Genomic DNA, 23,208 nt, shown 5'->3' with positions numbered 1-23,208 from the left:
CGTACATTTTCTGGCTTTTATTATTATTTTTTATAGATCGTTTAGCAAGTGAAAACTGCAAATTTCTGGCCTTAAGCGTAGTAATTAAGATTAGCCTTCTTTTTCGCCTGCACTTCCATGATGGCGTCCATGAAGTCCTCATGCGTCACCGAACTGGCGGAGCGGCGCAGGGCTATCATGCCGGCCTCCACGCAAACAGCCTTGCATTGGGCACCGTTGAAGTCATCTGTGGATCGTGACAACTCCTCAAAGTTCACATCGGTGCTGACGTTCATTTTTCTCGAGTGAATCTGCATGATGCGAGCCCGTGCCTCCTCGTTGGGATGGGGGAACTCGATTTTACGATCCAAACGGCCGGAACGCAGCAAAGCGGGATCCAGAATATCCACACGATTGGTGGCGGCAATTACCTTAATGTCGGCCGTAGAGCTGAAGCCATCCAGCTGGTTGAGCAGCTCCAACATGGTACGCTGCACCTCACGATCGCCGGCCTTCTCGGAGTCGAAACGCTTCGTGCCAATGGCGTCCAGTTCATCAATGAAGATAATGGCCGGTGCCTTCTCCTTGGCCAAAGCGAAGGCATCGCGCACCAGCTTGGCGCCATCACCGATAAACATCTGCACCAGCTGCGGTCCGGCCAGCTTGAGGAAGGTCGACTTGGTCTGGGCGGCACAGGCACGGGCCAGAAGAGTTTTTCCCGTACCGGGTGGTCCATACAGAAGAACACCTAATCAAAGACGAACGATTAAAGCACGCACATCAACTAGAATTTCAAGATTGATTGGTTTACCTTTTGGTGGATGAATGCCCAAATTCTTAAACTTATCCTTGTGCGTCATGGGCAGCACAACGGCCTCGATGAGCTCCTGAATCTGCTTGTCCAGGCCACCAATATCGGAATACTGCTCTGTGGGTCGCTCATCCACTTCCATTGCCTTCACGCGGGCATCATATTCAGCTGGCAGGGTCTCCAAAATAAGATACGAGTCCTTGTTGACGCCCACCAAGTCGCCGGGCTTCAATTTCTCGGCATCGACCAGCCCAATGACGGGCAAAAAGTATGCCTGTCGCGTGGAAGTTTTGATTACGGCGCACTTGCCCTTTCGCTGGTTGTCCAGCACTGTGACGGAGCCGTCATCCTCCTCCTCTTGTGGATCAACGTCCAACAACTCTATGACATTGGAGACCAAGTACGGCAGCGTTTTGTTAACCTACAAAGAGTGAGAAATTAAGACTCGATTATATGCTGGGACATCAATTACCTTACCTTGATTTTCTCCGTATTATCTTTGATTTTCTCGTTTTGCGCCTGTATCTCGTGTGTGATGCGCATCACCTCACTCTTCATGATCTTTATTTCGTTGTCCATGAGCCGAGTCCTGCTCACAATCTCATCGGTGGACATACGCATCACCTCCTCACCCAGCGACTCCTCGCCATCCTCCCATATTGATTTGTCTTCCAGAGTCTGAGCCATTTTGGGTTAAGCTTGTGGTCTGCTTGCTAACAAACGCAGAACTCTATAATGTTTTAAAAATATGAAAAATTGTAGCCGATCTGCCGATGACTTGTAAATTTTCTTGTTTTCAGTGCCTGGCAGTGTGACCGATCAAATATACCGCACGACCCTCAAAAATATACCAAAATATACATTTCCTTTTTGAAAATACACAGTAGATACACCGAATCCTCAATAATTTTCCTCGATTTCGTTATTATATCAAAAACCACTCTGATGAAATTGCTCAGCAGTAAATTGTCAAATAATTTAAGTAATTTTCGTCGTTATAAAAACCCCGGAAGGTATATAATTTATCGTAAGTGGCGCGGTGTTGAAAAGGCACCAAAAGATTTCGATAGCTGGGTAAATACGCTTTGAAACACTATCTCTGGCTTTGCAGAGAACGCTTTGTGGAAAAGATTTGGCAAATTACGTTTAATAAAAACTGACACATATAAATTAAACACGCTATGTCGGAAAACAATGGTAAGTGCTTCAGCAAAATCCTCACGCATGGATTGCTCTGCAATTCGCCGGCAGTTCGTCCAAAAGTGCAGCCTACATGGCAACTGCAGCAAAGAGTGAAGCTAAATCCGAGTCTTGTTTTTTCTTGTTGTTTTTTTATTTTAGAAGCGTCAGTTGAAAGTAACTGTTTCCGAGGTGGCTTCACCTTGAAGGCCTCGCGATTGGGCGGGGCAGTGCTACGTCCGGCCGTGCTTGGCCCCTCCGTTCTTGGCTCGAGTGCCCAGACCAACAGCAGCAACAATAGTTCCACATCGCTGGCCGGCAACAACGAGAAGTCGGACGATGAGAACATGTCAAACAATCCGTTTTTGCGCGAGGACAAGGACGAAGGTGACGAAGATTCCGCAGCTGGCGCTGCTCCAGTCGTCGCTCCGGAATCTTCCACGGAGAAACCAGAACAGAAGGACGACGAAGAAGTTGATGAGCGGCCGGATCCGCTGACCAAGCTTCGCAGCAATGGCATCGAACGCTCCAGCATGTTCGGAGCTGCCAAAACCAATATGCCACATGTCCAGACCACTGGCTATGTCTTCGGGCAGAATGTGCACGAGCGTGTGGTCGGTGTTGGCCATGACGGCCATGCGGCTGCTGCAGTCCCAGGCAGCTCCTCGGAGAAGACCAACACAGACCAAGACAATGTTGAGGCGGCAGCCACCACATCGCTATCGCAGCAGACACAGGAACCCTCTTCTTCATCGCAGCTTCTATTCTCCAGCGTCATTCAGAAGGCTGCCCAGTCCACAGACAGCAGCGAAGCTGCCTCATCCAGCTCCAGCAGCAACAACAACAAATCTGAGGCCATAGAGGCCAAGAGCCTGACGGATGTGGCGCGCGAGTACGAGGAGAGCCGCGCCCAGAAGCGCAAGTACGAGGAGGTGGAGACCTTCACCGGGGAGGAGGACGAACTGAATATTGTCGATGTCAGCTGCAAGCTGTTCGCCTTTGTCAACAGCAACTGGGAGGAGCGGGGACGCGGCAGTCTGCGCCTCAACGATGTCAAGGGCGAACGTGACTGTTCGCGCGTTGTCTTCCGTACCTCGGGCAACCTCCGCTTGTTGCTGAATACCAAAGTCTGGGCGGCCATGGTGGCCGAACGGGCCAGCCCCAAGTCACTGCGTCTGACTGCCATCGATAACTCGGGCTCCCTGAAGATCTTCCTTGCCATGGGCCGTCCAGCGGACATTGCCCAGCTGCACAAGTCCCTCTGCGACCGCATTGCCCGCCGCAAGCTAACCCATCCCGAAGAATGCTCCGTCGAGGATACGAAAAATGGTGTCGCCTCTGAGGCTGCCGCCAGCCTGCAGCCCGAATCGACCACACACGATGATGACGATGACGAAGCCGTCGCACCAACTACCACAGCTGCCGTTGCCGAGGCTGACAGCATGGAGCCCAGTCCCAAGAAGGTGCTCATCCAGCAGCCCGACAGCAGCGATGATGTACGTGTGCCGGCCATGGAGGTGACCAGCGAAGAAGTAGATGCCGCTGCCGATGCCGAAGCCGAGGCCAAGGAGTCCTCGTCCACTGATCAGAATTAACCGCCGCTTGCAAACGTTTGTTTTTTTTTGTCGAAATATAAATGGAAACCGAGAACACAGCACACAGAAACCAGAACAGAGAAAAAGAGAACAGAAACCCCCACACTAAATGAATGAGATCCGCAGTGAATTATTATAAATTAATTATAATAATTTATTAATAATTATTATTAATAAAACGTAAAAATATAATAAATGAATTGAAGCTGCGTCTACAAAAGACATTCTATATCCATTACGATTTACAATTTCGTTTCTGTTTCGTCTTACAAATATCTGTTAAAACCGAGAAAAAAAAGAGAGAAGAAGAAAATGATTCATAAAATTCGCTCTAATTAAACACTTGTTTTTCTTTTGTTTTATAGTCCACTAATCAAAAACCCTAGATACTACATTTTTCGCTTAAGGAATACTCTGCACTTTTTTTTTGTAACAAGACAATCGCATTGTCTGGAGCATGGTGAAATTAGTAACAATGTGAAGTCGTCAGCCGAGTGGAGGACCACCAGCTTATTCACCACCCCTCTGAGAGCCGAGCAAGCGCTAGAGAGAGATAGCAAACGTTTATTAGTAATTTCACCATGAGCTGGTGGGCCTCGAATGAGAAGGCACTGTGGTGAATCCGTCACCTTGTTACTAATTTCACCATGGTCTGGAGTACGATCTGATCTGTGCAGAAGACAATATACATGGAGAGATGCGCAAATGAAAACATGAATTTGTTCTACGCATCTTATCATTATACTGCCGTTGATTTCTGCATTTCTTTCATTTATATTAGGTAGAAAAATATGATGAATTATACAATCTAAATGGAAGTAGAGTTATAGTTAGTAGCTATAACCATGAAGAGACACAGAGACACTCTTCAGACACTTCCTTGCATCTGCTGCTGCCTGGAGTCTGGCCACTGTCTGTGCTGCTTGGTTGCATATCAATTCAAGCATCGATCATTCGTCACATTATGTGGTAACATTTAACCATATTTTTTGTTAGTTTGCAATAACACCTAAAGAGAAATGTACAAGGAGTGTAGTGAGAGGAGTGGAACGCGTCCTCCGTCCTGCACCCAATCTTAGCTGATTGTGCTGCAGCTGGAAACGGTCACGTTCAGTGGATTATTGGCGCTGCTCACGGCTATCGAGGAACTGTAATAGAGAACATTTCTCAGTTTAGAAATTGGGGAATTACTTAGAAGTCATTTTCCTTACCGATTGTGCCGCATGTGACTCTTGACTAGATCGCTGTTGACCAGAGCTGCCATCAGACTCAGTTCGCCGGCCATCACAGTGGCACAGACAATCTGCGCCAGCTTCTTGGCATTGTCTCCGGGGTGTGTGGGATGTGCGCCGCGTACACCGAGCATCTCCAGGCAGGCACTTTGTCCCGGCAGCCCCGTGCCGCCGCCCACAGTGCCCACCTCCAGCGATGGCATGGTGCAGGTCATGTACAGATCCTCGTTGTTCTCCACCCAGCACTCCATCGCAGTGGAGCAGTTGCTGGAGGTCACGTTCTGGGCGGGATCCTGGCCGGTGGCCAGGAAGACGGCGGTTACCATATTGGCGGCATGCGCATTATTGCCACCAATGCTGCCGGCCATCGCACTGCCGCCCATATTCTTCAGTTTGTTGCACTCCACCAGCGTCTTGGCGTCCGTCTTCAGCACCGATCGCAGTGTGGCCGCCGAAATGGTACACTCGGTGACGACACGCTTGCCCCTGCCCTTGATCCAGTTGATGGCCGCCGGCTTCTTGTCGCAGCAAAAGTTGCCGCTCAGCGAGATGATTTGCATGTCCGGAAACTGTCGCTTGATGCGACGCAGCGCCATCTCCGCCCCCTTGGAGACCATATTCATGCCCATGGCATCGCCAGTGAGGGCCACAAATCGAATGTACAGCTGCGGCCCATCCATGGCAATGTGACAGTCCTTGAGGCGGCCAAAGCGAGACGTGGAATCGAACTCCAGCTTGATCACCTTATAGTTCACTTCATCCTCGATCCACAGCTTCGCCTCCGATGCACGGGCCACGCTGGGGAAGCGCACACACGGCGCACGGGTCATGCCCACATCCTCGACGACAGAGCGCACACCCGTCACGGATAGAGCCTTGCAGCCACGATTGGTGGATGCCACCAGGGCACCCTCTGTGGTGGCCATGGGCACGTAGTAGCTCTCACCATCCAGGATCAAAGGACCCGCATAGCCGACGGGTATGGGCACGTAGCCCAGCACATTCTCGCAGCAGGCATTCAGGACTCGGCGGTAGTCAAAGTGCTGATACGGCAGCATATCCAGCCGCTCGGCGGGCAGCTTGGCACGTGCCGCTATAATCCTGCGACGAATGCGCACGCCCCGCTCGAGGTCATCCAGCACCGATTCGATCTTGTAGAGCGGACAGTGCACAGAGGCCTGTCCGCCAGCCTGTACCATGGCAATGATCTCCTCATCGCTGAGCGCACTGGGGCCATGGCCCTCTTCGCTAGAGTTTAATATTTCCAGGCATTCCTGCACAGGACGCGCTGGCCTGTGGCTGACATGTGACGCCACACGCTGCCGTGTCTGCGGCAGCAGATCCGTTTGCGTGGAGGCATTCACCGAGCTCTGCTCCTCGATGGTGAAGAGCGGCGCGCAAGAACGCACGGGCAGTGGAGCAGCTGGCGGTGCTGCTGCTTCTATTGCTGCTACTTTCAGCTCCTCAATGGGCGTTGTTTGTGTCTCCACAGTGCTGGCGGGACGCAGCTGATCCGGCAGTGGATCGCGATTGTCAAAGCAAATGAATTTGATGACCAAAGCGATCAGAACAATGGAAATGACGATGTGATCGGCGCTCATGGTCAGCCATCTAGAGCGGGGAGGAGGTTAACCATTAGATCTGTGACTGATCCAGGACAAACGACAAACTTACTTGATGATTATGTCCGTAATCTCTCCGGATTCCGTGCGATTGTTGCTCACATTCAGATTGAGCGTGGGCGAGAGCGTCTTGTCCACCGCATCGTAGTCGTTGTCGGAGAAAGCCACTCGACTGTAGATGTGCACGATCATCAGGCCCGTGGTCATGATCAGCTTGACGCGCTGCAGCACTGGGTTGGCCTTTTGCTCCTCTTCGGTGAGGGATTTCAGCAGCAGCGAGCCCTTGGCCTTCTCCCGCACCACAGACATGTCCACGCCGGACCGAGACAGATCAAAGATCAGCGACAAGCAGGCTGGGTAGAAGGTCATAAAGACCACATAGTTGACCAGCACCGAGAGCACGGCAAACATGCAGAGCACCTCCAGTCGCTGCACACCCGAGAGCGTGCCCACGCCCACCAGCAGCGCCTCCACAATGGTGTCCAGCGAGATGGCCGGCCCCAGCAGCTCCAGCCCCCGGGCTATGTTCTGTGTGACCTCCGCCTGGTTGTTGCCGGACAGCGCCAGCTGCGCCAGACGCCCCGAGTTGGACAGATCAATGACCAGCAGCAGGAAGAACAGAGCATCCCTGAAAGGCAGTCAAAACAAAGGATTTAAGGAGGGGATTGGAGGTATGAACGTTTGTCTTTACTCACTTTAGATCGGATATGTCGCTGCCCAGAAACTTGATGATGGCCGTCGTAAAAATGAAGCTGGAGAAGACCGTAAAGAGACCAGCAATGCCTGTAAAAAGGGAACGAAACACACACACAGTTTGAATGAGTTAAAGTCCGCAGCGGAGGTCAAATCGTTTAGAGGGCACATGAGAAATGCCAGGGAGCTGACTGCCTGCCACACTAAACCATTGGCCAAACATTCCATCAAGCCTGCGCGCGGTGTTTGGGGGCCGCCGAAATAGTTATTAGACTTTTTTCTGTCGGTTTTGGTGGGAGGCAAACAGTCAGGCAGTCAGGCAGTCAGCCACGGAAACATTCTAATCAGTTTGGTCAACACACGTGCCATAAAAGTGATGTAATCTCTTGACTCGCTCTCTACTCACCCAACACATATTTGGAGCCCATGCGATGGAGGCTGCAAAACTGATAGTAGCAATAGAGAACAGCCGTACAGCGCACCACAGTCATGAGGATGACATCCGCGGCATTGTACTCCGCCTCGAGACCATCACAGGACTGACTCCAGCCATGGCAGGGCCTGTGCCGGCTCGAAGTGGCCGAGGCAGAGGCTGGCATGTCCATGGGTATGGCTGTGCCCGGGGCGGCTGCACCCGAGGCAGCTGCCGCAGCAGCGGCGCCCGCTGCGGTGGCGTTGCTCGTGTCCAATGTGTTGTTCTTGTCCACCGTCAGCATGCAGGCGGTGATGGTGAGCAGGGCCACAATCACCTCCCAGGGATGCGAGGCACAGAACTCCCCATGGGCGCGAAATAAACGTCCAATCATTGCGGGCGAAGCGGAACCTCTATCCAAATCTCGTCCAGTTCGGGCCAATCTTGGCAGGCTGAAAAAAAAAGAAAACAAAAACGGAGGGAAGTCCGCCTGTCAGTATTGACTTTGTACGCATTATTTAACTACAATATGTTCCATAGCCAAGGACGTCACAGCAGCAGGGGGAGGAGGAGCAGGAGAAGGCCAGTCAACTTTTGTGTTTGTGTGCGACCAGCATCAGCAAAGGCAACAGCGGCTGCTGTGAGCTCGGGTAAGGGCAAAGGAATTAACTAAAACAACTGAAACTTATCGATTTAGTTGTTGACACATTCAAAGGCGGCCCCAGGCACAGGCACGGGCACAGGCACAGGCACAGGACCTGACACCTTAGCCGAGGTTGAGGCTGAAGCTCAGGCGATAATTACGACCGAGCCGAACCCTAAGCGGCTTGCAAATGAAATCAGAAAGAAAGAGGCTCTAAATGAGGGATACCCTAACTTAATTCTATGAACAATTAATTCTACAAGTTTCTGCAATAGTTGGAATCGAAATTCAACGAAAAAAAAACAATCTTCAATCCTGGAGATGGATCTATAAAACTTCCCTACTCTTACGAATCGAAGATACAAACATTTCCATCCATAAATAATCCCTAAATCAAGACTTGTTTCCTGCTCGGAGTTGGGCACTTTCTGTCAGACCTTCTCTAAAGGTAAGGGTATGCGCCCAGCAACAAAAAACAAACTTGTTAATTACACTAAGCGGATTTTATCGTATGTCGTCCTTGAGCGTGGAATGCTTCCCATTCCCAGTCAGGTGTTAAGGGGAATCCATGATTGATGGCATAAGCCAGAGTTCCGCATGCCGCCGCTTCGCTCCACTCTGTTTCGTTTCGTTTCGTTTCGTTTAGTTTCGCTCTGGTTTAATTAAGCCATCAGTTGGCGTGGCTTAACGATCCGTTGTCGGTTGTCGCCCACCACGTGCACCGCATACACAATTGTCCTGGCCTGCCGTTAGCCAATGCCCCATAAATATTCAAAGTCTGTCCAGATCTCTCTGTCTGGATATGTGTAGCTGTATGCGCCGGCGCATAACCCACATATAAATATTGAGTATCTGGGGGTGCCTCTATCTTGCAGCCATAAACAATGATTTCAAGCCGAGCAACACACACTCAGAAAAAAATGTTAAATAAATCAAATGCCACTTTGGCAGATGCCATGGGGCTCGGCTTCCAGAGAGTGCTATGGGATTTACGAGTGGCAGGCAATGGCTCTGGCTTTTGGCTACAGCAACGGCCTTAGATTGTGTAATCCGAAGCCTTTTGGGCCATAAACAATATCAGCACTCAAGAGGCGAAAGAGGCATCCTTTTTGGAGCACTTGGACTGCTGGAGAGAGCGACTCTTAAGAGAAGAATCCACTAGAGCATGATGGAATGGAATTGGAATTGAAATTGAAATGCCAACTCAATTTGATACTTTTCTGTATTTTTTGAGATCTTTTCTACTTTATAAATATGGAAGAGTAATATTTCATTTCATAAAAAGAGCCGACTACAGAGACGTAGGAAGCACACCATAAGCTCTGATGTCTGATTTAACATTTTAGGACACAGAAACGTATTTAAATTCCGTGTCAAATGGCTTTTGAAACATTTGCAACCCCCACAAAAACAAATCCAAACTAATCCATAATAACCAAAGTCACAGTTGTCTTAACTCAAACTAAAATGACTCTAGAAATTCCAAACTCTAAAACAGCATCATTATTATATCATTTGTTAGCCTCCTGCTCTCTTCGCCAAGTGCACAGGCAGATAGCTAGAACTTCCATTAGATAGAAAAAGCAATTAACCGTTTGGGGGAATTGTTACAACTTTGGCCCAAAAACTGTTTTTTTTTTTATAGTTATAGACATGGATGTTGCACCCTTAAGGGGCACTGCCAGGCAGACAGTCATCGTTAAAATGTTCCCAGGCATAAACAAATGCCTTTTAATATACAAAACAAAATACTCAAACTCAAACAGAAACAGAAATAATGTTTCTTTTCTTTCTGTGGCTAAAATTAAAAGCCCGCACATGAGAGCCTGCCTGGCTGGCAATTGTTGATGTTATTTTCGGTGAAGCTTTTTATGGCGAAACCAAAAAAAAGCAGCTGCCATGCCGGGTTGTGCCGGGGTGCACTGCCCAAAGGCCAGGGCTGAAAGAGTAGATCAAGATCATGTAAATGAATGTGAATGTGTGTGAGTGCCTGCCACCCCGTAGCACTCCAAAAGGAATACGTAATGTGCGATTCATCCTTGGATCTTACTGATTTTGCGGTCTTGTCTGTTCTCAAAATCTGCTTTTGGCAGGGGTTCGGTCAGATTCCTAGAATGCCTTCAAATACTTTTCTCTTACAAACGTCTAAAACCGAAACTTGCGAAAAAGCACGTACACCAAAATGGTCATCAAATGTGCAAATAGTATCGTCAAATGTTTGACATGTTCTGGGATTTGGGTATTTTAGTCACCAACTTGTGGCATGGAGAGGGAATTGTAAAAGTTACCAGACACCATGGAGAAAAAGCCCCTTGGCTGTTTTTGTTTGACAATTACATGGCTGGGAGAGTGCTCAACTTCCTAGATGATTATTAAGAAAAAGAGTCAATAAAAAACTCAATGAAAACCCTTAAAAATACTCTCATCCTCAGTCTGTTGGTAAGTGTGTACTTAACGGCTAAGCAACACTGGGAAAGAACAAGTGTGGATGGATGGAGAGGCTGCAGGTTTGGCGCAAAGATAGTTACATATTATTTCCAATTTAAAACCCTCTTAATAGATTTCAAAACAAGCGAAATCATCAAGAAACTCTGCAAAAAATTAATCATTTATCGATAAAATCTCGATTTGAAGAGCGCATAATCGTTATTCGACGAATGTGTGGGGTTAATTGACCTTCTTCTCTGTTTCTGGATGGTTTCCTGTCCAATTTTCTTCAATTTCCTGCCCCTCAATCGCACAGAAATATCATTGAAAGTAATTGGAAGTCAGAGTAGGAATTTGCAACTCGCTGGAGAAACAACAAATTGTTGTTATTAAAAATCCATCAAGTTGGGTGTGAGATGCGAGAACATGACAACATCCGAAAGGGTGTCCGTGTCCCAACCAATTCCCGTGATGAAGTTCGGTTTCTCAATGGAAGAGAAGTGCGCGAGCGAGTGTGAAATGTAAATGGGAACTGCCAGATCCGGCGTGGAACACACCGAACAAATTATACCAAAATTGTTCATTTTTATTCAAATTGTTTATTTTTGGTTGGGGTTTCGTTTTGGTCTTTGCACTAGACACCGCCACAAAACAGCAATCTCTAGAACAACAATTAACGAGGCGCCGCGTGAATTCTGAATGGCCGCTGAATGGCGAAATGTTTAAATATAGCCTCCGGTTGGAATACAGAACTGAACACAACTGGAGAATATAGCGGAAAAACAGTGCAGGAGGATGTACGAGTATCTCAAGCGATTGGATTCTGTTGGGGCACGGACGGCGGTGCCGGGTGGCAAGACCTTTTCTATTTGGCAACAAACGTTCTGCGTGTTTTTGTAGCTCTGCGAGTGGTGGTGCTGTTTCTGCATTGTTTTGCATACGTTTTTTGTTTGTTTTCGTTTACATTTGAAAGCACTCTCGACAGAACGGATGTTGCCGACGACCTCAACCTTACGGCTGCTGCTGATGCTGCTGATGCTGCCGATGTGGGGTTGAGAGGTTTAGAATAGGGAATAACTATTGACATAGTTAGGGATTATACGAGCAGTACTCTGGGCATTCCAGGGTGAACGAGAGAGCAGAACGAATTAATTGAAAAAGCGCAGATGGATCCCATTGCAGAATTATGAATAATTGGAACACTGCTCGGCTGCCCTGCATTGCCCACAAAAGGAATACAATTGAATATCCAATTGTCATGTCCAGAGCTGAGCAGTGGGTCCGCCCTTAAGTATAAATTCTGCGAAAATATCAAACTGTACGCGTGCAGCATTTGCATTTTCCGAAATTAAAACAGACATTGGGCACTGCCTCTTGGAATAACCCAATGGCGGGCAATTAATATGCCCATTGAGTGCGCGGGTAATTGTCAGGCTACCGAGAATCTCGAGGGGAGAGAAAGATCATGGGATGCGTCAGACCCGAGAGTTTCACTCTGTCTCTGCCTCTGCCTCTGCCTCTGTTTTGGGGTGTGCGTGTGGGTGGGAATAGCGGAACGTGTTTGCATGGGGCTTTCCTGGAATCTTCGGCGCTCAACGCGCACGCCTTATTTATGGCCTCCCGCTGGGAATTTTCCACATAATTCTGCATTGTTTTTGCACAACGAATTTCGCCTGGCAATTAGCAACCCAAAAAACACTTAGCGTTGCGATGCTAAAAGATAATGCAAAACAAACCCAGATCGTGTTACTCCAAATGACTCCCAAAATGTTGCGAAAAGGGACTTATTTATTCGGATGGAAATAGTGCGACAATTAGCCTCAAATATCCTGCTATATTAATGTCTTGTTTTTCGTCTCTTTGCGGTAAGCACGTCCTAACATTGATCGAGGCTCGAGCCACACAAAAGAGAATACAAATAATTTTATTTTATTTTTTGTAATTCTTCCATAACTTTAAGAGTGTATTCTGTGTTTATTTTCAAACGATCTTCACTCTGGAAGGTTCTCTTAACAAATACACACATTAATAAACAATCCCAAACAAATTTATTTCCGTTGCGAATCGAATGGAAATAAAATTATTACAATTAACGCCTCTAATTTATAGCTGTTTGTTATTGAATTTTTGGCTTTCGTTTCGATTGATTTGCTAGATGTATCATGGCTATGGCTTTGGACTTTGATTTACATTAGTTTCTCGTGCCTGTATATATGGTAAATATTTAGTGCTTTCCCCTTGCAGAGAGCAGCCCCCATCCCCCCAGGGGTACGGTACGTGTTTATGTGTGTTCGTCAAGTATTTACAATTGAATTGCCTCTGTTCGCTTTAATATTTGTTCTCCAGCTGCAGCAAATCCAAACAATGGAGCAAGAAGAATTCGATTTCAATACACCAAAAATCGTGGCAAATGTGCAACGATTTGTTTTGCTCTCAGGTATGTATAAGAATGGCGAAAAACAATCAAAAAACATTTTGATAAATGTGCCATAAAATGTGTGCCAAAAGATATATATCCCAATCCCAAAAATGGGGATACACATCGAAGAGGAACACAAGCTGTAGCAGATACCAAGCGGAGGACCCCGGCGTGTGCGTGCATTAATTTTTCCAATTAATATTTTGGGGCCCTCCTCCTCCGTACGACGACATTTTATGGATTACCTTATTAGACATCCCTTGTGTAATCGGGGAGGGGGGCCAGGCACTTGTCGAAATATTTATGTGTATGCTCAATAAATAATTACATTTTTATTTTCATATACCAGACAAGCGGAAATACTAAGTGGCTGCTGTTGGCTCCAAGTATTTTCGTTTCTTATTTCTAATAATACATTTTGTGAGTCTTGAGATTTTCTAAGAAACTCTGAAACATCGTAGTAGTTGCGTAATAAATTGCATGTTCTAGAAGTCAACCAAAAGGGCAACGCAAATGTTTTTAAAAGGCATGTGACAGATCCGTCACTTCGATTCGTGTTGGATTCAAACTATTGCAGGCTGAAACTATTCCTTGTTGTTTTATGGCATGTAGTTTTCGTTTGCTTTAAATGCTTGCCGCTGCGAAACTCCTGGAGCTGCCTGTCATGGAGCTGACTGTTATGAGATTGTGAAAACTGACAGCGGGGAAACTTTTACCATTTGTATTCCGCTATCTGCTGATCTATCTATTGGCACCACTTTAGATAAACACACATTTAAAATCAATCTAATTTATAATGCAGTGTATTTTCCGCGTAATCAACGCATTTTACTACAAGTAATACACATAATAACCTTAGCTTTATCTGCTGCCATCTGCAATCCATCTATCATCTAATCCCTCAAGATTATTCTCTTCCAGAATGCACAGCACATTTTGCAGCACATTCTCCGCTTCTCCACGGATCACGGTACTAACCGGTTGCCACCGACAGCCACCGAGTTGGCGCGAAGACAGTCCCACGACTTGCAACTTCTTTCATGGTATTCCTTCCTTAATAAAGTAGTTCCCCATGTTCTGCTAGATCTTGATCCTACTGCCATGATTCATGACTCATAACTCTTTAGCCTCAACTTGTTCTACTTCTTTTTTTGCAGTTTGTTGAGGTAAACTTGATTACGATTACGAGCCATGACTCATCCGAGAAAGAGAAAGAGAACTCAGGCCAAATGGTGGTCCAGACGGGGTAATTGCCATTGCCGTGGGATTGAGGGCACACGACACTCCGATGTTGCAAGAGTTGCCGGAAGAGTGATGAGATTTGACAGGATTGATGGGCAATTGTCCACATAGAAAGTGGCCCCAATTTGCCATCCGATTAGATATGAGGGAAACAGGGCCAAAGCCAGATACAACTATATTGAAATTTTGGTGTATTCATCTAATTAGAGGTTCAATATGTTTGCCTGTGTCTTCCTTTATCTGCTGTCAATGGCGTTTTTCCAACCAATTTCTTATCTGGCCCACACCCACCCCCAGCCATCAACAGGCTTTTCGGCTAAAAGCAAAGTCAAGTCGCAAAACATTTGCCATGGAGATTAATGCCTGGCATTAAGCGGATAAGCTGGCTAACAAGATTTTCCCTGGCCACCAAAGAGAGAAACAGAAATCTGAAACAATTTTGTACGAGTATAATTTTCCCCTCTTTTGGCAGCAGTTTATATATTTTTTGAGTGTGTAATTTACAAGTTGGGGTCCACAAACAAAAAGTAAAAGTTGTCGTCGTGTGGGCCACACAATCAAATAAATTAATGAAAAAAAAAACACACACAAACAGAAATACAAGCAACAAAAAAAGAAGCGACGACGCACAGAAAACGGCAACGAAAAAGCAAACGAGAAACAGTTTTACTTTCTACCAAAAATGCGAATGCCATGCCATGCCTGCTGCTAATTTGTATGCAGCCAAAGCGGAGCGGGGGAGCCAAAAAAACAGCACCAACAAAAATTCGTTCGGTTTTGAAGCTAAAGTTAAACCCACAACAAACTGCTGGCTGGATGGATGACTGACTGGCTGGCTGGCTGGCTGGCTGGCACATCAAAAGGCTTTTTCACAGGCTCTTTTCATCGAGATTCCCTGGCCTTTTCTTTGCCAAAAGTAAGACAAGTAAAAAGTTGTACCCTCTAAAGGGATTTTAAATTAAAACCAAATCAAAGTTTCGAGCAGCCAAAAGATGAGGGTAGGTCTTAAGACACTCCCTCTTCTGTCTCTCTGCCATCAAGTGTGTACACATCTCATGTATGTTAATCAGGTGCTTCAGCATCGCGATATCATCATCATCATCATCATCATCATTATAGTCGTCCTCCTTCCAAGCGAGTGCTTGACATTGACCCAAATACCCGTGGATCGTATTCATTGATTCACTTTGACCAAAGATCGGCTTGGCTGCCAACCAAAGACGAGAGCCGGAACCCAAACGCAATGAAATAGAAAGTTTATATATTTTTTTTTCGGGGTATATTCGGTTTTAAGCCCAAAAACGAACGCTTTTTGTGGCATGCGAAATCATGAATTAGCTTTTAAGTAGAGTATGCGCTGGAGAAACTCTCTTTGCAGGGCCATAAAATGTTTAATTTCAGCTAGAAAATTATCTCTAGATGTATATATTGAATAGGGTAAATGGAGCAGTGCACAGGAATGCTTCAAAGAAATAGAAGTACAAAAAGTACTCTGAAATGCTTGGCCAACCCCGAAGTAAGCTTCCTTTAGCATAAATATTAAGATGTATCAGAATTGTAAGTTGGGGCCAATCTGTTGAACAATGTCTTTAGATCCCTGCCTCAAACTCAGAGCATTTTATGTTCGGTTTTTGTAAAATATTTACTACATTTTTTTGTTAATGAAATTTGTTGTTGCCTTGTTTTGGCACGTGCATCTATTGCATACATTATAAAATACTATTTTGTGGTTTTAAGTTTTGTAGTTTCCAGGGGAAAAGACCGAGACAGACAGTCGCCGAGACAGGCGGCAGAGAGGCAGAGAGTCAAGGGGGCGCAGCTAATTGGTGTAGTCCCCGTAGCCGCCGTGCAGTCAGCGGTTAATTGCCCATTAACATGAATGTTGAAAAATATAAAATCAACCTTTGTTAACAAATTAAGCAATCAAAGCCATTATTAAATAAACCATAATTGAAATGCCGCCACTGCCACTGCCACTGCCGATGCCACTGCCGATGCCGATGGTTTTGGCCAAGGTTTTTCAGTGTGTTGTGTGTGCAAAGAGACGCATGGAAGATGCCTTGGGGAGGATTGGCCAGCATGCGATGCCACTGGGAGCCATTGGGGCATCAGCTAAGTAAGGCTGCCTTCATGCTCGGTTAGTCAACACGAAAAACGAATGACTAAGCCCTGGCAATTCTAATCACAGCAGGCAGACACTCCCCCCTGCTATCATCATGAATGCACACACATCATCATTAGAGGCCCATCAGAAAAGGGGGAATTACCGTCATATGTGGGCTGTCATCTGCAGCCTAAAACGCTCATAAAGTGGCGAAAAGGATGGTTTGAATGTTGCAAAAATTTGTGTACAAAAAAAAAAGAGAAGAAGGATTTTTTATCGTTCGCCGAGTACGAGTACGAGCATGGGCTTGCCGGATGCAATTTCAATTTCCAATCACCAGTCATATTACACGGTTACATGGATGGCAGGAGAAGGCTCTGCTACCTCCTCTCCTGCTGCCCTCATATCCTGGCTTAAACTGAATTTTAGAGACTCGCATGTGAGTGGGTTGTGTGTGTGTGTGTGTTTGTGGTGTTCTGGCTTGCCATGCGGGTTGCTTGACGACTTATCAATCTCTTCCATGGGATGCTAATCTCGCTCTCTTGTTGGAGAATATTCCACATGCCGTGAAGGTTGTTCGACTGAACTTTGGCTAGCCGAAAATAATTGAATTTAAATCTGAAATCGCACACATCTACATATAATATTTATGTACACTGCTTTTGCCTTAACAAATCGTAGATTTCTCAATAAGTGTGCTAATGCTTTTTACACGCTTTTGATTGAAAGATGCGTCATGTGGGGAATCTACAAAAATTAGATCAACAGATCTAGGCGTACATGTGAATAATAGATGAGCATTTCCCGGGAAATGGAAGGAGATCATTGCATTTAGCGATGCGGAATTCTCTGAACAGAGTGCAGATAATGTAGATTTAAAGAAAAGTATATATATATTTGTGTATATATTTTACAAAAACTAGCAGCAGAATGATTATACGAAGTAAATGGGAGGATATTTCCTAGGTCCTACAAATAAATGTATACAGTAATCTACTGTACATTTATTACGACTGATGTGTTGTAAATTCCATTCCTGTAAAGAACCTTTTTTCACTATCCGCTTGATGATTCGAATACAAATATATGTACATTTGTAATTGATACACACAGTGGCTCAGGCAACAATACTATGGATAACCAGCACTGATTGTGTGCCTCCTTTTGCAACTAAAGAATAAGACTAATAAAGCTAAGACACGTGTTGACAATGGAATAAATATTTATACAAAACTTGTTGGATAACCAGTTTAATTCTGCCTAGAAAAGCATATGTGCATATTCATAACTGAAATTCGAATATAAATTTCTCTCAACTCTCTCAACACATAAAGAATTAACTCAAACGTGTACATCGTCAAAAAATAATGAAGCATTTTAGATCAAGTTATCCGCATATTGTATGCACATACATAAGCATGACACTCTCCGCCCTGCACCACAGCTCTCCCGATGTCATGTAATTACAGCCATTATCTGGGAATTAATATCCGTTGTCGTTGGTGCTCTTCCTGCGCCACACACACACACACACACACACACAGCCATTTCTCATTCCTTGGGTAAAAATTAATTAAACCAAAGGCGCACAAAATAAATTGCACAAATATTTGCTGCTCTTCTCGTGCGCGTATCGCTGCAAGACCTCGCCAATAAATGTGCCAGACTGACTGACTTTGAAGTTTGATTATACAGCCAGTGTGAGGGTCAATCCAAATGGGTCTTTGTCCATCGAGTCCATTCCTTTGAGGCACATTGTGTGTGGCTTTGATACTTCCAGGCACACACACACGATACGAAACAACAAACAACAAAACGAGTGTAGATTAAACACCACTAGCGGCCGTTTGTGCAATATTTGCGAGACCTTTTCGATGATATCTATCGCTGCTGAGAGTTGGGCAAACAAACATCGCGACGAGCATAGAACACGAGAGGGTGAGAAGTCTACTCTTTGGATAATAAAATTATGCATGTGGCAGACCGTAGCCTGGTACTAGCTTCTGCATTGGTTAAATATTTACACCCCTCCGACTGCATCGTGGCCGTTGTCGCCGTCGTCTCTGTTGTCGTTTGTTTGACCAGCGTAAATATACAACTTGGCCGGCCAGCCATGGGTGGCAGCAATAACAAAACACACACCACATAAATAACAACAAATGCAACAGCAATAGCAGCGGCATGTGACACAGACAACCTGGCTGCCACATGCACATGCATCCGCCCCGAACTTGGCGCTGGTGCAACTTGATTATGCCATAAACCAATACAAAAACCAAAAGGCGAACGCATTTTGTATGCCCTCCAAAGAGGCGGAGGTAGCACGATTTCGATCAGCGCTTTGTGCGCCGCAAATGGGGGAAGTCTTATTTGATTTACCTTCACCGATGGATTAATCTGTATTAATCTAATTCTTACAGTACAGGTACAGGACAATGAGATACTATATCTTTTGTTTGCTTATGAGAATAATTGTCTGTCTTTGCTTATATGGCACGAGAAAAGATCGCTTGAAAGATGGCGTTATAGATGATTGGGAACTAAAAATATATAATGTAATAAAGTATCTATCCATCTGTCAATGTATTTCTTTAAGAGCATGCACAGTTCCCCTTTCCGAATGCACATCAAGTCCGAATGCATTTTTTCTTTAGTTACGCATTGGATTTGTTTCTGCTAAGAGTGGGGAACTGCAGAGGACTGTTGGACAGCTACTGTTGCGTCGTTGCAGTCTGCAGCTACTCGCTGGCTGGCTGGCTGGCTAACCATTAAGAGTCATCAGCATTCAAGGCGGTCAACTACGATTTTTGAGTGCCAATTGCCTGCTCGGGCGGGTTTTACGTGCCCGCGTACCAAATCGAGTTTTACCGGGGACTGGACTGGGGTTGAGAGGCCAAGAAAGGCGAAAAACCGAAAATCAAGATGTGGCCACAGGGGGTCTCCAACTCGAAACCCAGTTGCAATTGCTGCTGCTTTTTTTTTATGTACTTTGTGAACCCTGAACATGAAAATATTGACAGGTTTTTCTACTTCTTCTTCCGATGATATCTACCTCCAATGGCCACTTTTCCGATGTCTTCTTCTGGCCTCCACTTGAGCTTGACGCGTTGACCTCATTTTACAACAACAGCAAAAACAATACTACCACAAAACGAGGAGTTATGCAAAACGTTTGCTGTTGGTGGGGATGGGATGGGACAGATGCGGGTCCAATAACCATAAACATTGATATGTTTATGGCCCAGAAGTGTGTGTGTGTGTGTGTGTGTGTGTGTTTGCATTTGTTTCGAGCATACATATGAATATTTGCATTACAAAGTGAATCTAAAGTATGCCTCCACCGTCTCCACCTCATCTGCTCAGGTTTCGATTGAACATCAAATGGATTTGGCCCATTTTTATAGTCGTAGGCCTGGGCTAGGACTTCAAATGAGCCACCAGCGGAAGCACATCAATGCAATGCGTTGGGGGCCTTTGTAAGGCGTGCTTGAAGGTGATCCACCTCCGCAGTGTTTGAATCAACTCGATTGCGCCATGGGCCGCTCTCAATTCTCCCCCAAAGCCTCCCTGGAGGTTTTCTTTGAAAAGCCACACTTCCACCCAAGTGTCGACTCACCGCTGAACAATTTCATAGCGCAATTTACTTGAAAATAACAACAATTATGCTTTTTTTTTGTTGATGATGATGAAATTGCAGCGGCAGCCTGGAAATCGCGCACGCGTTTTGCATGCGGCGGTAAAGTCGCGCGCGCGTTTTTGCTAATCGCGCAATCAAACACACACGCCACACACACACACACACCCAAGCAGATACATGACTTGGCTGAAGAGTAAAAGGGAGGGGCTGAAGCATAACAGGAAAAGACAGAGAGGGATACGAACACCGTCCCAGGGGTATATTCACGCTCAGGTAAAGCAAAGCGAGTTGCTCGTGGTTGCAGAGCGGAACCACCTTACCTTCTAGTTGATATGCTCTCGTGGCGAAGCCCCCAAAGAGAAAGAGGGAAAAAAGAGACACAAGTTGGCAACAGCTAGAGAGGCGCCTGCGTGCGCGGCTGAAAACGCGCGTAAGTTGTGCGGCGGCGGACCGCAGGTGGCGGAGAAAGTTACCAACATTTAAGCCACTCTTTTTTTGTCGGTCTATTGTTGTTGGTGCTGCTGCCGTTGCCCAAGCTCGTGCTGGCCACAAAAGCAATAAAAAAGAGCCAAAAGCAGAAGCGCGCTGGAAACTGAATTTGTTTAAAAAACAAAATTCGAAAAAAAAAAGAAAACAACAAAATAGGAGTCGGAACGGGTCGGGCCAGCAGCGTGTGAGAGCAGAGGAATTATGAAATCGCCGTCAATGGAATTCGAACTCGAACTCAAATTCGAATATTCGGATTCAGTGTAAATGGTGCGAGAGACAGAAAGCCGAAAAGCAGCGGCCATCTCTTTTCTGCCTTTTGGCTTTTATACATACAAAATAAAATGAAAGAAAAAGAAAAAACTCTTTCGCAATTTACAATAACGAACGAATTGAGAGGAGGCCGCCCCCCGTGGGGCAAGGTAACTGGATTGGCTTGTAATTGAATAATATTTCTAGTTGGCTTGCCACACGAAACACCACAAACTCAACAGCAACAACAAAAAGTAGGAAGCGCCAATGCACTTGACAAAGTCGATGCCACATACCCTGTCAGACAGCGGCATTACTCCTTTAAGCAGATGTTTGTGAAAATATTTCCTGCTACATACATAAGATAAATAGCAGATCAGATTTGTAGATAAAATAAAATGAATGATTCCATCAGGGTATCTTAACACCGGCGCTCGAATATCGTTTCTTGCAGATGCTTTTGCCCGTCGGGGACTGTGAGGTATTTTTCACTTTTGCTTTTTACAGCCAGATGCGGCAAAGTCGTCATCTGCCAATGTTTTTTCGGAATTTATTTTGGATTTTTGAAATTGCCGCTCTTCGCATAACTGTAATATCGGTTCAGTTCAGGCCGTTCAGCGAGTTTTCTGTGCGTGTTTCAGTGCCAGTACTCGTCATCGTCATCGTCCTCGTCCTCGTCTCTGTCTGTGGCTGTCTCTGCCAGATGTCGCACATTTAATTTTGGCATCCTACTGGGAACTGGGAGTTGCGAACTGGGAACTGGAAACTAGGGAAACGGGGAACAGGCCAAGGAAATCAAGTGACTTTCTACCAGCAGCATCGACAGCAGGCAGAAGGAAATGAGAAAAGTTGACAGCGCAACAGGATGCCACCTCTGGACGTGGACTGGCAGTCCATAGACCATAGTCGGCGCCCACTCATTCAATTTCGTAATAGAAGAACTCAAGTGCCTCCTCAAGTGGGATTATGGTTTGAGGAAATGCACATTGATTGGAGGAAGGGGACCGGAGAAAGTTGTCCGTCCAACATATGTATGTTCGGTCTGATGCATGGGCCAGAACTTGTGATAGACGCCGCCGACTCCAACGGCGCGACCGACGTTGATAAGATTGTGTGTGGAAACACCAATCAACCCAATTGCATAACTAACCAAATAAACTAACCTCTGCAGCGGAGGAGCCAAAGTTCCGTTTCCCCCAATGGGGAAATTACAAACATAATTGCCAATCAGACTGAACAAAAAGAGAGAGAAAGTCGAGCGAGCGGGAGGGAGGGAGGGAAGCTGCTTCGGTTGATTCTGGTTGGAGTGCCACCACACATACGATGGGATTGGCCACTGGCCCTATGCATTTGGGAAATATATCGAAAATAGAACTAACCTTGCTTTCTGGATGACGTCTGCTCTCAGGGACGCACCCACGCCGCCGCAATCCACAAAGGAAATGCAAATGAAGTTGAAGGAGGATGATGGGCCTCCCAAGAGACTTGTTGGAAGAGACGGAAGAGCGTACTCCCGGTTGGCAACAACTAGTTTAATTTTTTTTTGGTTTTTTGGCTACTCTTCTTTGCACGCGTTGTCGGATTCTCAGAATAGAACTATGTTAATGGCACGAGTGCTAGTAGTTGTAGTTGTAGTTGTAATAGTGGTAGTAGTTCTGCTTATCTTGTGCACTTTTCGCAAACAAATCAACATAATTGGGGGTTCGATATTGGTAATTTACGGATTACATTTACATAACACAACCGATTGTGGCACTTTCGTTGGCTTTTTTGTGGTGTGTAGCTGCTTCACAGGTGTGTGCAAATGTGATTTCGATTTCTATTTTGTTTATATAAAAAATTGTTACGCCGCGACGGTGACGGGCTCTTTGTTGTTGCTGCTGCGACGCGTACGTACTTCTTCAGCTCGGAAATAGATCAAAGAGAGAGAGCGGTGGGGATGGCGGAGCTCGCGATTAGCACTGACTTTTGATTGACCAACTGCTTGGATGGCTGCACTTAAACTATCTGCTGCGTGATTTTCTTTTGGCCCACAATTATAACTACTTCGGGAATTGACAAGTGCAGTGTCTGCCGCGAACAAAAATCGAATCTGTTATCAAAACATAGGAAACAGCTGTGCAGTGTGACAGCAGCATATCGATTAAATACACTGCCTGACCGTCAAAAACATACCGAAATATACCCGAACGTTTAACATATATACCGACAGTAAATTTAAAGAAAAATTTCGCCAAAAACGAATGGGCGCGTTCACCAGGACAACTGGTCAGATTTTGAGATATGGAAAGTACGATCCATTGTACTTGTGCCCGACCCGTTGCTTTTGGCATTAACCATGCAGTTTTTAGATGTGACGTCACAGTTGACCTTGCGATATGCGTACCCCAGGCCATGAAGCAATTACAGAAGGAGGTCTCGTCGTCGGCAGCGTTGGGATGGGCGCTGACAAAATTTTTTTTTTTTTGTCAAGTC

At 45.9% G+C, this 23,208-nt stretch overlaps 3 protein-coding genes across 3 annotated transcripts; 1 reads left to right on the top strand and 2 right to left on the bottom strand.

Annotated features, from left to right (window-relative positions):
- Nucleotides 1-2: 2 nt before the first annotated feature.
- Nucleotides 3-7,946, bottom strand: LOC117585285 (26S proteasome regulatory subunit 6A-B). Its single transcript, XM_034274712.1, has 4 exons — nucleotides 7,935-7,946; nucleotides 1,268-1,520; nucleotides 791-1,211; nucleotides 3-727 (listed from the first exon to the last, which is right to left on the bottom strand). The coding sequence occupies exons 2-4, from the start codon at nucleotides 1,475-1,477 to the stop codon at nucleotides 72-74; spliced, it is 1,287 nt and encodes a 428-aa protein (XP_034130603.1). The 5' UTR covers nucleotides 1,478-1,520; nucleotides 7,935-7,946; the 3' UTR covers nucleotides 3-71.
- On the top strand, nucleotides 1,828-3,760 carry LOC117585284 (ran-binding protein 3). Its single transcript, XM_034274711.1, has 2 exons — nucleotides 1,828-1,987; nucleotides 2,132-3,760. Exons 1-2 carry the CDS (start codon nucleotides 1,972-1,974, stop codon nucleotides 3,562-3,564), a joined length of 1,449 nt encoding a protein of 482 aa, XP_034130602.1. The 5' UTR covers nucleotides 1,828-1,971; the 3' UTR covers nucleotides 3,565-3,760.
- On the bottom strand, nucleotides 4,561-22,835 carry LOC117585281 (3-hydroxy-3-methylglutaryl-coenzyme A reductase). Its single transcript, XM_034274703.1, has 6 exons — nucleotides 22,113-22,835; nucleotides 7,518-7,975; nucleotides 7,114-7,201; nucleotides 6,471-7,046; nucleotides 4,776-6,407; nucleotides 4,561-4,712 (listed from the first exon to the last, which is right to left on the bottom strand). Exons 2-6 carry the CDS (start codon nucleotides 7,915-7,917, stop codon nucleotides 4,640-4,642), a joined length of 2,769 nt encoding a protein of 922 aa, XP_034130594.1. The 5' UTR covers nucleotides 7,918-7,975; nucleotides 22,113-22,835; the 3' UTR covers nucleotides 4,561-4,639.
- Between the last annotated feature and the right edge of the window lie 373 nt (nucleotides 22,836-23,208).

This window comes from Drosophila guanche, unplaced genomic scaffold (genome assembly GCF_900245975.1).
Source record: "Drosophila guanche unplaced genomic scaffold, DGUA_6, whole genome shotgun sequence".
Taxonomy (NCBI): Eukaryota; Metazoa; Arthropoda; class Insecta; order Diptera; family Drosophilidae; genus Drosophila; species Drosophila guanche.
This window is presented reverse-complemented; position numbering and strand designations above follow the sequence as displayed.

What these genes read in the sequence shown, in the direction of transcription:
- LOC117585285 (XM_034274712.1), bottom strand. Translation starts at nt 1,477, where the DNA reads ATGGCTCAGACTCTGGAAGACAAATCAATATGGGAGGATGGCGAGGAG. An exon ending in ATAATACGGAGAAAATCAAG is followed by an intron (nt 1,212 to 1,267) that starts GTAAGGTAATTG and finishes CACTCTTTGTAG; the next exon opens with GTTAACAAAACGCTGCCGTA. An exon ending in GGGCATTCATCCACCAAAAG is followed by an intron (nt 728 to 790) that starts GTAAACCAATCA and finishes GTCTTTGATTAG; the next exon opens with GTGTTCTTCTGTATGGACCA.
- LOC117585281 (XM_034274703.1), bottom strand. Translation starts at nt 7,917, where the DNA reads ATGATTGGACGTTTATTTCGCGCCCATGGGGAGTTCTGTGCCTCGCAT. An exon ending in ATTACGGACATAATCATCAA is followed by an intron (nt 6,408 to 6,470) that starts GTAAGTTTGTCG and finishes TCCCCGCTCTAG; the next exon opens with ATGGCTGACCATGAGCGCCG. An exon ending in AGTCACATGCGGCACAATCG is followed by an intron (nt 4,713 to 4,775) that starts GTAAGGAAAATG and finishes TCTCTATTACAG; the next exon opens with TTCCTCGATAGCCGTGAGCA.